The following is a 13,318-nucleotide window of genomic DNA, read 5'->3' on the forward strand; positions in this document are numbered from 1 at the left end:
CCAGCCCGTATGAGATGACTGATTTATCTTCTTAATTCATATGCCTGCCTTTCTGTGAAGCAGTCTCCAGGTGCCTGAACTACGGCCAGATTATATGAAAAAGACTAATCCCTATTATATTAATAGCACGCATTTTAGGTTTCAAAGCACTTTCCATTTGTTATTTTGTTTAATTTTTACAACAAACCCTGGAGGTAATGTGGTGTGGGTGTTACTTCTGCCCATTTCACAGATGAGAAAACTGGGGCTCTGCAAGGTACATCCTGGAGAATGTAAATTGCTTTGAGGGATGATTTAAGTTTGCAGGAAAGAGGAGTTAAGGATAATGAGTTTAATTCATAATTGAGGAGGGTTTCTGTACTATTATGGTTCTTTTATATACATGCTGAAGGGATGGATTTTAAATACTCACAGTCATGTGAATTAATTGATAAAAACTGCATTCAAAACAGATAAGAGTGACCCCCACTATGGCTCCCATATAAAGAAATATCAGTGACTACCAAAAAGTCCCCTTAAAGTAGCCCTTGACATCCAAGAAACTTCAGAGTCATGGGGTCTTGGGCTCCAGTCACTCTTAGCAGCTGGTGTGGCTGGTGTAGCTGGTGCTGGGCAAGTCCAGACAGGCCCAGGTCTGGGAGTCCAAGAGCCAGGACACTGGTCCTAATCTTCACCACCTTCTATTCTGGCTTCAGGGGCTTTGTATGTACTGGTGTCAAGCACTGCAAGTGAAATAATGACTGTACTTAAACAACACCTCCCCCACGGTAATCACTGCCTTGTTCTTTGATCCTTCCCAATCCAAAGGATCCCAGCTCAAGCACTTTGCCGCATTATCTCTTCTTATCCTCCACCAAATGAAAAAGGAGGAACCATTATCATCTTGATTTCACAAAAGAAGAAATTGAGGCTCAGAGAGGTTAGGTAACTTGTCCAAGGTCACACAGCTAGTAATTAGGGGCGGTTGGCCTGTGTGCATATTTTCTGCTGAATCAACAAAAGCTCTGGCATTAACTGTGTGGCTTTGAGCAGGCCAGTGCCTCTTTTCTAGACCTTGGCTTGTTACCTGCAGAACAAGAAGAGTGGGCTAGAGGGTTTCCAAGGCCCCGCTCAATATACTTGGGCTTCTTTCTTGATTTGCCTCTGTTGTTAGTACTTGCGCCGACGGTTCCTTTTATATGCCACCAGAGGGCGCTCTGCTCCCAAAGCAGGAGGCACTGGGGAAGGCAGAGTCCCTAATTAATAGTCACCACCCTAATTATTAATTGATGGGGTTTGCTAGCTCTCGTGTCTCTGCTGTCATCATGAGAAGGACAGGGCTGGTCCCAGGAGGAGGACGAGGGACATGAAGAGCAGAGCCCAGCCTAGCTCAGCCAAATACCCAGCCGGTGTGCAGATCTGTGCTGTTTTAAGTCACTGAGTTTGGGGATGGTTCGTCATGCTGAATTTTTGGCAATACTGATACACGCCCCACCCCCAGGTTCCAACACCAAGAAAGGAAGGAGGCTCCTTTCTGTACCCAGGATGGGGGATCCAGCTTCTTTCTCTACGGTGGTCCTGCGTCTCCCAATCTCCTCTTCCCTGGGGGGCTGGAAGCTAAAGGCAAGGATCATCGTGAGGCCTCCCAGCTCTCCAGCGGGCTGAGGACACAGAAGCAGCTGGAACAACCAGCCTTTCGGGTCCCTTCAAGCATAGAGTTGCTGCCTTCCTGGAGGAGGCAGGAGGTCCAAACAGGTCTGCAGACTGGGAGTTCTAAAGGCTGCCTCCACCAGGGAGGCCTCCCTTCCCTTGCGTGCCCTCAGATGAAGAGGGCAAGAAAGATGGTCCCCCTGAGAGAGACTGGGCCACTGAGCACCAGAGAGAGACTCCGGGGTGGTGGTTTAGCTACCTTCTGAGTGAAAGCAATGGGAATACATCCCATACGCGGCCTTGTGCCGGGACACCTAGGGACACAACTCCAGGTGATGGGGGAGCAGCAGGCTTTGACCTGAGCTGAGAGTCAAGAGTCAGCCCCACCTCCTCCAAAACTCCAGGAGGGACCTACAACCCTCTGTGGAATCTGATCTTCTAATTAAACCTGTCTCACCTCTCAAGGTAAATTTTAAACTCTTTATTCTTTCCTTTTGTTACACTTTTGTTTAAGAATATTTTTAAATATTTGAGTGAAAAAAAAAGACTCCACCATCTTGTTTCCTCTTGTTTTTACTGGAAATACACAGTGATTCAGCTACACTGTGGGCAAAGTGGGCTTTGACGAGCTGCCCCAGAAACGAGCCACCAACTACAACACTGTTACTATGGACAATGCGTTGTGAATTCTGAGCAACAGCCTACAAACGGCCCATCAGAGCACAGCCTTTGCTGGGTGGTGCCTGATCATGTTTCCAAAACTATTTATTTCTAGAAGCACTCTACATTTCAGTAAGAATTAAAGAACCTCGAACATTCCTAAGACATCTTTCACTGTAATATGAAGCGTAATTTATCTAACCTGAAAAAAAAACAAAACAGAAAAAAAAGCCGACAACATTTCTCCTAGGCATTTCTTTCCCATGGTTCAATGTAATCCAATCCCAGATGTGCGAAAATTTCTTCTTCACTCTCTGCTTTGAGAAATATCCTCTGAAAACATAACAAGACATATGTGAATTCAGATATTTTTGTCATGTGTCTCGGTGCTGACATAGTGAAAATGTAAAACTCTTGTCAGAACAAATTATTGTCAAAAACATAACCCCCTGTTTCTGAGGATAAAGTCATCTTAACTGACTTCTGTAATTTTTATATTTTCCCACTCCAAAATATTTAATAAATTAAGGTAAAATTATGACGGCCTTAAATTTTCAGCTAAAGGCATTGGGTATTTTTTCCTATGGGTCTATCATTCTTAACCACAGTTGTTCATTAGAACTACCTGAAGGAACTTTTAAAACACACTGAAAACTGAGCTACACCCCAGTTCCAAGAAATCAGAATCTCAGGAGAGGGCTTGTCCTGGGAAAGGCTCTGGGAAAGTCTCACGCGCAGCCCCCACAGGCAGTGAGGAGTGGCGCTGACAGGACACTTGTATATGCTGTATCTCCTCCGGCCTTCCACCCCTGCCTCGCCCCCACCAGGCTCCCAACCCGTGATGTGATCTCTTTTAGACCAAGCATCATCTCTCCTCCAGCCCTTCTCGGCTATAGCGCGGCGTTGGGCATGTAGGAGGCACTCACATTGAACTACTTGTTATGTGTCAATTTGTAAGTCTTCCTACATCGTGTTACATGAAGCTGCCTCTGTTCACCCGCTCGACAACTGAGGCTTTCCTGCCAGCATCCATGGCCCTCTCTACTGACAGCAGCACCTTCGTTTTTCTTTGGGAAGCCACCCTTCCCTACTCTCAGTCTCTGAGGGTCAGGTTGGGCTAATCCCACCTCCAAGGAGGGGCACACAACCTGAGCCTGGCCAATTAAAGCCATGGTAAAGGGTTCAGAGATGGGCACGTGGCCCAGGCCTGGTCAATGAGCAGCAACTGGGGCTCTTGCTGGAACTATTAGGAAAGAGGCTTTTCTCTGTTGGGGTGGCTAAGCTGGAAGGATGGGACTCACGGGGAAGCCCCACCTGAGAATGACACTAACACTGAGGGAACCCTGCATGAGGACCTGGATACAGCCGTATCTGAAGTCCATGTTACCCCAGATGCTACAGTATTTAAGTCAAATTCTTTTTTTTTTTTTTTGCCACTGCCACTTTGTATTGGGTTTCTGACACTTGTGAGACAGCTCTATCTAAATACACCTTATTTAGACTATAAGCTCCTAAAGGGTAAAACCATTATTTCTAGTTATTTTGTGTCTTATTCCTTGTCAGAGTCTAGTTTAGTGTCCTTGACCACTGTAAGAAGAGTCGATCTTGGCACTGGTGGATTTGACAGTTGAGTATTTAAGTCTTCCTAATTCATACAGTAATTTATCATTTTGCTGAGGCAGCACCTGGCTCGTGACCACTGCAGGGCCAGCACGACAAATGAGTCTCAGCTGTTGAGTGAGCCCAGCTGGCTGTTCATTCACATCTCAGGGCAGCTCTGCTGCTTTCCGTCTTGCAGGTGACTCACATTAATGACCTCTGTGGTCACTCAAACTGCTACTTCTCACTGCATTTGAGAGGTACTTGAGTGATATTTGTGATTTGGGGGCATCCTTGGAATTACTCATTGCAGACACCAAGGATATACCAAACTCTGGACTGGTTCTGGAGGCCCAGCTAGCACATCGTCTTTGAGCCCAGAGCGTGTGAGCTGCATTCTGGGCCCAGTGGGGGCTGTGCTCCCACCAGGATCTTTCCGGCTGCCCTCAACTGTGATCCTTGGGGACAGGGCCCTCAGGGCAGAGGAAACTGAACCTGGTCACTAAAATCAGGGAAAGTGCTCAGGGAGCCAGTCTTGGGGATGAGGACCGAGTAACCCATCGCGGGGAGACAGCTCTACCTTGGTCTTGTCATACAAAGCGTGGTTATCCAGTATCATCTTCCGCTCGTGTGTGGCATAGCGCCGGAGGTCTCTCTCAAACTGCTGGATGAGAAATAATCAGAATAAATTACTATCAAGTCTAGAATGTCTCCAGCATTATGTGTTAGAGATATTCAGATCCCTATAATGAAATATCTATCTATCTCCACTAAACATTCTCCAAGCGGTTTTCTCCCCTAGGGCAACAGCCTACCGGGACGAAACTCCACACTCACAGGCACACACTAGACTGTAAGCTCCGTGAAAACAGGAACCTGATTTGTTTTGTTCATAACTATATTCCTTCCTCAAAGAGTGCTTGGGACATGGAAGATGTACAGTAAGTGTTTGCTGAATGAATAAATGGATATCTTGAAGGTTGTGTTCAGAATAATGACTGGCCCAGAGTAAATGCTGGATAAATCATAGTTCGTTGTTGTTTTTTTTTTTTTAATTTGAAATATCACTATTGTAAAAGAGGATGAGGAGTCAGGAGACCCAGATTTCAGCCTGAATTTTGTCCCTGTCTGGCTGTGTATCTCTTGGTAAGTCACCTAGCCTCTCTAAATCTTGGCTGGTCAAACAGGGGAGTAGAAGAAGTGCATGACTAAGGTCCCCTTTGGCTGTAACATCCTCTCATATGAGATTCTGTAAAACTGGTGGTCTGAGTGACCTGCTCCTGAGTAGCACCTCCTATGATCAGGGTGGGCTCTGGGGCTCCGGGGAGCAAAACCTGAAGCCTTAGAGGACAAGAAATCCTTAGAAAAGGAGGATAATGAATGAAATTGTCACTGGGGTTAATCTTCCTGAGAGGAGCACAGATCTGGAAATGTGGTCCTTTCCCTGCGGGATTAGGGAGCAAGCGTGGGATCGTCACGCCCTCTAGTGGCGAGTATAGGAAAGCTGGCAGAGACTGGGAACTGGGTGTGTGAGAAGACAGACTTTTCAGCCCGAAGTCCTTTATAAGGTGGTGGAGGGGGAGCCAGGGCTGGAGAAGAATCGGGGTGAAGCAGATTTGGGGTGCAGTAGCTGCTGCTCTGTGAAAGTATGGGAATGTTGCTTAGCACATGGCCTCCTCCGCAGCCCTGGACCACTCGCCTCCTGTCTCCCCAGCATTTAGAGCAATGGCTGCTTACACCGGGCAAGGAGGAGGCTGGAGAGGGTCGGGTAATGGTGCAGTGAGAGGCCACCCTTGGCTCCCCAGTTCTGTGTGACAAGAAATCTATTCCTGGACTCCTCTGCTAAAACCTCAGGGGCATTTCCCATAGACTGTTAGGAGTTATAATGAGGTCTTCCATTTGAAGAGTAATAATATTTACTCAACCAATATCTATTGAGCACCTACTACATGCCAGGCATGTTCTGGGTGCTTGGAATAAAACAGAGAACAAAAACAATGGTATCTTCCCTGGTGGTGCTTGGATTCAAGCAGGGGACACAGACAAGACCCAGTAACAGAATAAGTCAGTTATAAGTTAAAAGGTAATGCTGTGTACAGGACAGAGCTCATTAGAAAGGGAGGATTTGAGCAAGGACTTGCCCCAGGAGAAGGAGTTAGCCAAGTGGACTCGGGGGAACAGCCAGAATGGAGGCCTTAGGGAGGGATGAGGCTGGCTGGTTTAGGGAGTGAGCAATCGGAGAGGAGTTTGGGAGACAAGGAGGTGGGAAGATCGCACAGGGCCTCGTGGCCACTGGAAGACCTTCCACATTTCTTCTGAGTTGTATGGGGAGCCCCTGCCAGGTTTTGAGCAGGGGAGTGACCTGATCTGACTTATGTTATGACAGGATCACTTGGCTATAGCAGGCAAGGGCAGAAGCAGGGAGACCAGTTAGAACAGCCATGGCCATAATCCAGGCAATAATATCCTACTTAACGTCTATGGAGAGCTTACCCTGTGCTAAGCACTGGGTTGATTTATTGTTTTATATTAATTTCTGATTTGTTCTATTATTGCTTGTCCTTAATAGCCTCTAAAAGAGTCTAATATTACCTCTAAAAGAACAGTATTGAGTACATAATTAGACTCAAAATTGTGCTAAAATGAAGGCACTCTTTCATTTCATCCTTATTACAATCCTGTGAGGTTGGTTGCTTTTATTAGCATCATTTTTCAGATGAAGAAAGGAGGCCCAGAGAGCCTAAGTAATTTATCCAAGGCCACAGAGCCAAAAATAGAGCTAGGATGCAAACTCCTGAATCCCAAAGCTCAGTCTCTGACTTCTGCTTTACAACCTTTTTAGTTTCTCTCAACAATGCTCTTGAGATAAGTAGGGCAAGAATGCTGTCTTGTTTTAGATAAAGAAAGCTGAATATTGATCAGGGGCAGTGGTACTACAGTCTGGCTGTATCATTGGTCATAACCGACTTCAGAGGTTGGCCCAGGGCTGCTGCGTACAGTTGTGCAGGTTGTGCACTGCAAAATTCTAGAGGGTGCCATTCACTTGTGTAAGTCTTTGTAAGTATGCATGTTTCTTATGACTATTTTCTGGAAAATGGCAGTAAGGTATCTTAAGGAAGAGATGCTTCTAAAGTTGGTGAAAAGAGGCCATTTGGTCTCGAAAGAGGCTGGGTTAGCCTAAGCACCTGGCCACAATTGTCCGTGTATTTCCAGAGGGGAGAGTGTGCCTCCTCTCAGCATCTGACACAAACATGGACAATACTCTTGAAGGAAAAAGCGGAAAGAGTCACGCTGACAAACAGCAGATCTGCTTTGAAGAAACATGATTCAGGAGAAAACAGAAGCTTCTTTTGTCTTTTTAACTAATGAACTCTGTACTCAGTTCAGAAACTGCACCATACCTGAATGCTTCTAGAAAAACCTCAGTTTACTGTGTCCCTGTGAATGTCTCCTGCTCAGGAAATCTTTAGCGCACAAAGATCCTAAGGAAGCTTTGTCAGCTCCAAAGTTCAGACAGCCTGGTAAGTTAATGACCCCAAGCTGAGGTGAGATTAATAGGTAACTTGAATTGGCTTGAGAACATTTCCCAGGCCCTGAAATCTTTGGGTAAACAGGTGAAACTGCATTTCTCACCTACAAAATTTTAGACTAGACCTAGTCCTGGTCACCCACCAACATGTATTCACTTGGGGACAAAACATGTCACATTCAGTGGTCACATAACAAGGGGGATGGAAAGATAGTAGCACACGTAGCTACCATTTGCAGGGCCCTTGCCACTTTTAAACGCACGTGTGTCTTTTAACCAGATGGCAACCTTAGGACGTGGGCGCCCCTATTATCCACAATACAGCTGGGGCAACTAGGGCTTGAAGAGGTTATCATTTGTTTAAAGTTAGAGTTGTGGCTGAAAGTGGCAGGGCTGAGTGCCCTGTCAGTGCCCCGCAGAACCGACAGCGGCCATTTCTGAGAACTCTGAGAAGCGAGACTAAAATGTGCTTAGAAACAAAATGGACAAAGAGCAACCATTCCTGCCAGTGATTCCCGACCAGCACGACTTTATGAAAGAATTTTGGAACTCTCCCCTTTCTCAACAGACTCTATTCCCAAAGAGGTATATCTGTCAGACAGACTGCATTGTGATGATCATCAGCTGTCCCAGGTTTTATGAATGAAAGATGCCAGCCAGGGTTTTTGATGAGGGTAAGAAGTTCTAGTGCTAAAATCCTGTGCTGCAATAATTCCCAGCCCAAAGCAAACACGCCTGACATTTAACTCCAGGTGAAGGACCATTAATTTATGTTATGTCGTTCGTCGTATAAAACCCTCTGAGGGCTCACATCACTCAAAGCAATAGCCAGCTACTTGGAAAAACAGTGGGGGCGGGGGAGTTGGTTGGGAGGGTGGAGCCCAAGCTAATGGGACAAATCGCAGGTGCCATGTCTGTGAATGTCACATGGTGGGGAGCTGGGAACTGCTGCTCGGCCAGCGCTGGCCCCATGGTGCTGGGAGCTTGCCAGCTTCATCTCACTGATCCCCGCAACCCAGGAAGGTAGCAGAGTCTTCCCCTTGACTTTCCTGATGGGAAAACTAAGTCCTAAAGGACACAGGGAACTTGACCAAGATCACCCAGCTGTAAGGGCAGAGCACGGGCTTTTGACCTGGTCCGGGGGGAACTGAACCTGAGCCCTCAGCCGCCAGGTTGCTTTCCCTGCTTCAGCGGTTCTCACACTTGAGCTGTAGGTCTGGGGTCGGGTGGAGAACATGTCTAACCTGTTCCCAGGCAAGGCTGATGCTGCTGGTGAGGGGATCACATTGTGAGAACGACTGTTCGGAATGCATCTGTCTCACTTGACCATGTGCAGGTGAAATGCCCTGATTTAGAGGTTTCTGGGCACTTCCCCTCCCCTTCTACCCCCCACCCCACCCCTGCTGCCACTGTCTCTCCCCTGGGCCCAGGTGGACCCAGTCTACCTCATCCCCTGGATCCAGGTAGTGCTTACCCGGGAGCCGGTCCAGCCCAGCAGGGCAAAGGCACGGTGCTCATAGGGACACATGACCAAGTCCACACGGATGGCCTTCCAGGTCTTTCCTTCCTGCCGGCTGGACAGGCCACTGTCTACTAGCTGATGGTGCAATTTTAAAATCAGAAAACATTTTTGAAAATGATCTAAAGCATCCACCTTCCTGCTTGGCAACTTGGACTTTTCAAATGTTGACTCCACAAGGTCACAGTATAAAAGTAACTCCTGAAAATAAACAGAGATGTCAGGACGAGTCCGTGGTGGACAGGGTGGGTGACTTGATGCTGGGCTCCTAATGAACACTCTTAAGGAAAGATTTGAGCGGAACATGACTGTGTTTTGGCCTTGCCTTGTGAGCCCACCGGGCAACACCAGCAGAGGAAGCCAAGGAGCGGGTGTACTGCCCTCCCTCTGCAGCAGAGGAATTTAGTGATTAGAGAGGCCGAGCCAAGGCCAGTTCATGGCAAAGCCACCAGAGAATCCACGCCAGAGAATCCACTCCCCCAACGTCTGATCACAGACCAGTACCCAGAAACTTGCCACACCCCTTTAAGCACAAACCAACCTTGAACAAAAAGCTGAGCCATTTCCATGCAGTTGCTTTGACTTAGTGTCCCTCCACTTTATACCGGTGACCAGGCTTCCTTGGCCCAAAGGGATGTGGCTGGAGACTCAGCCCCACTTTTGGGCAGAACGACTCACTCTTCTTAGGGAGCACTTTGAGACCATTACTCTGCCTGCCTTGGAGGCTGGGATAAAGTTAGTGGCATGTCACCCAATGTTGCCTAGTCAGAGGGTTATGCTCGGCAAGCTGCCTTCCCCCAACTTACCTGCTCCATGGGAATTCCTCACGGCTCAAGGCAGTCATGGGGTACAGAGAAGCAGAAATATGCAATTAACTGCTAAATGTGAGTAGCAACTAAAAGAGCAAATAAACTTAAAATAATCTAATCATAGATATTAGGGTGTATGACTTGTTATCATGCATTCTTTAGGTCAGAAGTTCTCAAATATTATCAGAAGCGTTTGGAAGGTTTGTTAAAGCAGTTTGGGAGGCCCTGACCCAGAGTGATTCATTTGCTGTGGGGGAGGAGGGGCCTATGTTTGCATTTCTAAAAAATTCCCAGATGGTGCTGTTGCTTCTGATCCAGGGACCACACTGGGAGCATCACTGGTTCCGTTTATTATTGTTATCAAAAATGCTTTGTGTTTCTTCTGCGATCCACGCCGCCCCCACCAAGAGTCCTTGTTTCAGTTCAGCTCAGCACTTTGAGGAGGGAATGCTTTTTCTTTTGCTGATCTTCAGTGCCTCCCCAGAAAAGGGATGAGGAAGAACTGACACCATCTGAAGGCTGGTGGGGAGCACTGAGTCAGGAAGAGCCTCTGGTGGAGGAGGCAAGTATCGCCGTAGACAAATCTAATAACCCGCTCGGGGAAGACACCATTCTGCTTTTTAATGAAACTTAGTAAGGTTAGTCAGCATAGCAGCCTTTCATGTCAATTTGAATTATGTAAACTTGAAAAGCGAGCTATTAAAATATTACCAAGTCTCACTTTGAAGCCAAATCTATCATAACAACCCCACCCCCTTAAAAAAAATTTCACAAAGCTGGCTTCCTAAAAGTTGTAACCTGTGTTTGCACTACTGCCACATGGTGGTGACACTTGGCTGGTAACAGACAGATGGGTCCACCTGTGGGCATGAACCCAGAGCAGCTCAGTCAGCCCTGCCTGATTTGGGTTGAACTGCTGGTGGCCAGTGAGAAGTCAGGCCAGGGGAGTCTTCCGGATGGCTCCCCCCACCCCCTTCCCCCACAAAGATCAGTATTTCCAAGCTCTTTTCTTCCCTTTCTCCCCTCCCCTGACCAAGAGGCCTTCTACAAGGACAGCACGTAGATTCATCTCATGGGCGGCTCAAACTCATACCTATTGGCTGTTCATTATGTTCTGCAGGTGTTTTAAAACCTTGAATGTGTATATGGGTGTGGGTCATGTGAATGTGTGCTCGTGTGTGCCTGCATGGGATACAATCTTTTCAACCTGAAAAGTGCAGATTTGGGTTAAAAAAAAAAGGCAGGAGTGAGGGAGAGGTGGAGGTTAAACATGATTCATAACTGAGGTGTCGGGAGCAGGCGTGGGGCTGCAGGGGTGTGGGCAGAGCTGGGACACCCGCAGCCCCACAGCGTCTCCTCCCAGAGGTCCTGTTTGCCAGTGAGCCAAGGGGAGCAGCCGCTTGTGTTCTCTCCTGGGTTGCCTCGCCTGGCACAGGGCCTGGCCCTCCAGCCGAGTTCAGTATACAGTTGTGCAGGCGAGATCACGACAAAGCCACCGCTTAATAGGCATTTACCATTCATCAGGCGCTGTGCCAAGTGCTTTATCTAATGCCCTCAGTTAATCCTCTCCTTTACGAGATGAGAGAGTTTTGCTCTCCCTGTTTTACAGATGAAGAAAGAGAAGCTTGGAAAGACTGAGGAAAGAGTCCCAGGTCATGCAGCCAGCAAATGGCAGGGTTTTGCTTTTAAAATCCCAAATCTAAAACCGACGTGCTTAATGTCCGCCTCCACCCGTGCCTGGCCTTGCTCCTCTGCTTGAGGACCAGCAGGATGGCAGCCTTGCAACCGAAGAAGGACCGATGGAAAGAAGGCTCCTTGTCACCATCTCGCAATCCCATCCCACTTTGGGCTGGAACAATCTCAGAGCATGTGGAAGGTGGTGCCTATAAACCCAGGCCAAATAGGTCCACCCTAGCCGGAGCCCCTGGGTGGGGGGACTGGGCAGCCCCCCTCCACCCCGGCAGTGGCGGGCAGGCCCCATCAGTCTGCTGTCTGTCCACGAGGAGCTTTCGGCTTTCCTGCTCGAGCGAGCCGTGGGGGCAGCCTGGGGGCAGCTGCCTTCCCCTGGCCTAGCTATGATGTTCACTCTCAGAGCTGCTGGCCACCTGGGTCCACTCTCCTGAGAGAGACAGAGGGGGCCTCTCAGGTGAATTTAGATCTGGTCTCAAAGTTGGGTCTTCACTTCCAGTGTTCCTGGCACCAGGGTTGTGCATTTCCTCTTCCCGCTGGATCTGAGGGCTTCTCTCTCTGGCCTGTCTGGAGCTTGGTCCACACCCAGCAGATGCTAAATCACTCAGGAAAGATGAAGCTGTACCAGAAAAACACCAGCTCCAGCCTCCTTACCCCACCCAGGCCTGGAGGCCCCGGGGGAGGGGCCCTCTGGTCTTGGAGAGGTGGTGCTCTCTGTGGGGTCAGGCAGGGGTCAGGGCCCTGCAGGTGATTCTGGCCGCAGGGTCATCCTTAGCTTCCTCCACTGGGCAGTAGCTGGCCTGTGGCAAGTCTGACTTCAGTGGGTGTGGTCCCTGATCCATGACCTCTGTTGGGCCCAACTTGCCCTCATTAGCTTCCTTCTTCCCATCTCAGGTGGTTATTGACCAGCGTAGAGTTCAAGGCAGCAGTGACATGTCTTATACAGACTTTATCCCAGTCTTAGCGGCCCTGCCCCATCCCTAAGCTTGCGCTGCCCTGGCTGCCTCCTCCCAGTCTTCGCAGCACATGCTCTCATTTTGTTTAGGGATCTGATGCCTCTGCATGGCCAACACAGAGACACAGCTGTTCTCAGTCCCTTTGGTAATAGGACAAGGGTGTATAAACAAGACCATAACGTGGACTCTAGGACCCAAGGCAGTTAAGTCCCACTGCATGTCACTGGCACTGTGTAAGCTGTTGCACACAACTGAGAATGGAGTAGATGGTCATTACACAAGTACGAGGTAAATCATGTGCCAAAGTCAACAGTAGTAGCACAATGCTTGAGTGTCCAAACATCTACTTACGATCTTTCTTCTTACCTTTCTTTCCCATAAGTTTATCACTTTAGGTAAAAGTTGTTCCTCTTCAGCCTCTGTTGTTCCTGGGCTGGTAATTAAAAAATCTACATCATGCCCAATCTGCTTACCCCTGATTAATAAAATAGTATAAAATGGAAATAAATTAGATTTGCAGCTGTTTGTTTTTTAAAGTCACCTGTGTTTCTCTGCCTCATGCTTAAGGTTTGCAACACAAAATGCTCATGGCATTAAACCAAATATCCTCGGTTATACAATTCTATTCTTTGTAAAATAAATTTATGACACAGAAAAACTTAAAAATCACACATCTTATATATATGATCATGTGCATGTTGGTAAAAAAAAGACAAAGATTATTTATCCTCCACACCCACACATGCACACACCCCCACACACAGAAACAAGTGTGACAACAAGCAAACCAAGAACTGTATTCACATAGTACGAGATAGGGCACAGGGCTCTTGGAATTGACATAGATTAAGGGCATTTTCTTGGATTTGATCTTCTCTTCCCACTTTCTCTGTCACCTCCTACAGCCAACAGCCACTATGTAAGAGGG

The 13,318-nt window shown here is 47.8% G+C and overlaps 1 protein-coding gene across 2 annotated transcripts in view; it reads right to left on the reverse strand.

Moving 5' to 3' along the window:
* Positions 1-2,186: 2,186 nt before the first annotated feature.
* Positions 2,187-13,318, reverse strand: part of DNTT (DNA nucleotidylexotransferase) — a 31,064-nt gene continuing 19,932 nt past the window's right edge. Inside the window, exons 8-11 of one of the 2 annotated variants that reach the window (XM_010971126.3) lie at positions 12,757-12,865; positions 8,892-9,137; positions 4,469-4,549; positions 2,187-2,622 (exon numbers count right to left, since the gene is read on the reverse strand). In XM_010971126.3, coding sequence (XP_010969428.1) covers positions 2,536-2,622; positions 4,469-4,549; positions 8,892-9,137; positions 12,757-12,865 — 523 coding nt within the window. In that variant the 3' untranslated portion in view covers positions 2,187-2,535. Of the gene's footprint in view, positions 2,623-4,468; positions 4,553-8,891; positions 9,138-12,756; positions 12,866-13,318 lie in introns of both variants that reach the window. The other variant, XM_010971125.3, reaches the window with a different exon arrangement.

The sequence above is a fragment of the Camelus bactrianus genome, chromosome 11 (assembly GCF_048773025.1).
Source record: "Camelus bactrianus isolate YW-2024 breed Bactrian camel chromosome 11, ASM4877302v1, whole genome shotgun sequence".
Classification (NCBI taxonomy): Eukaryota; Metazoa; Chordata; class Mammalia; order Artiodactyla; family Camelidae; genus Camelus; species Camelus bactrianus.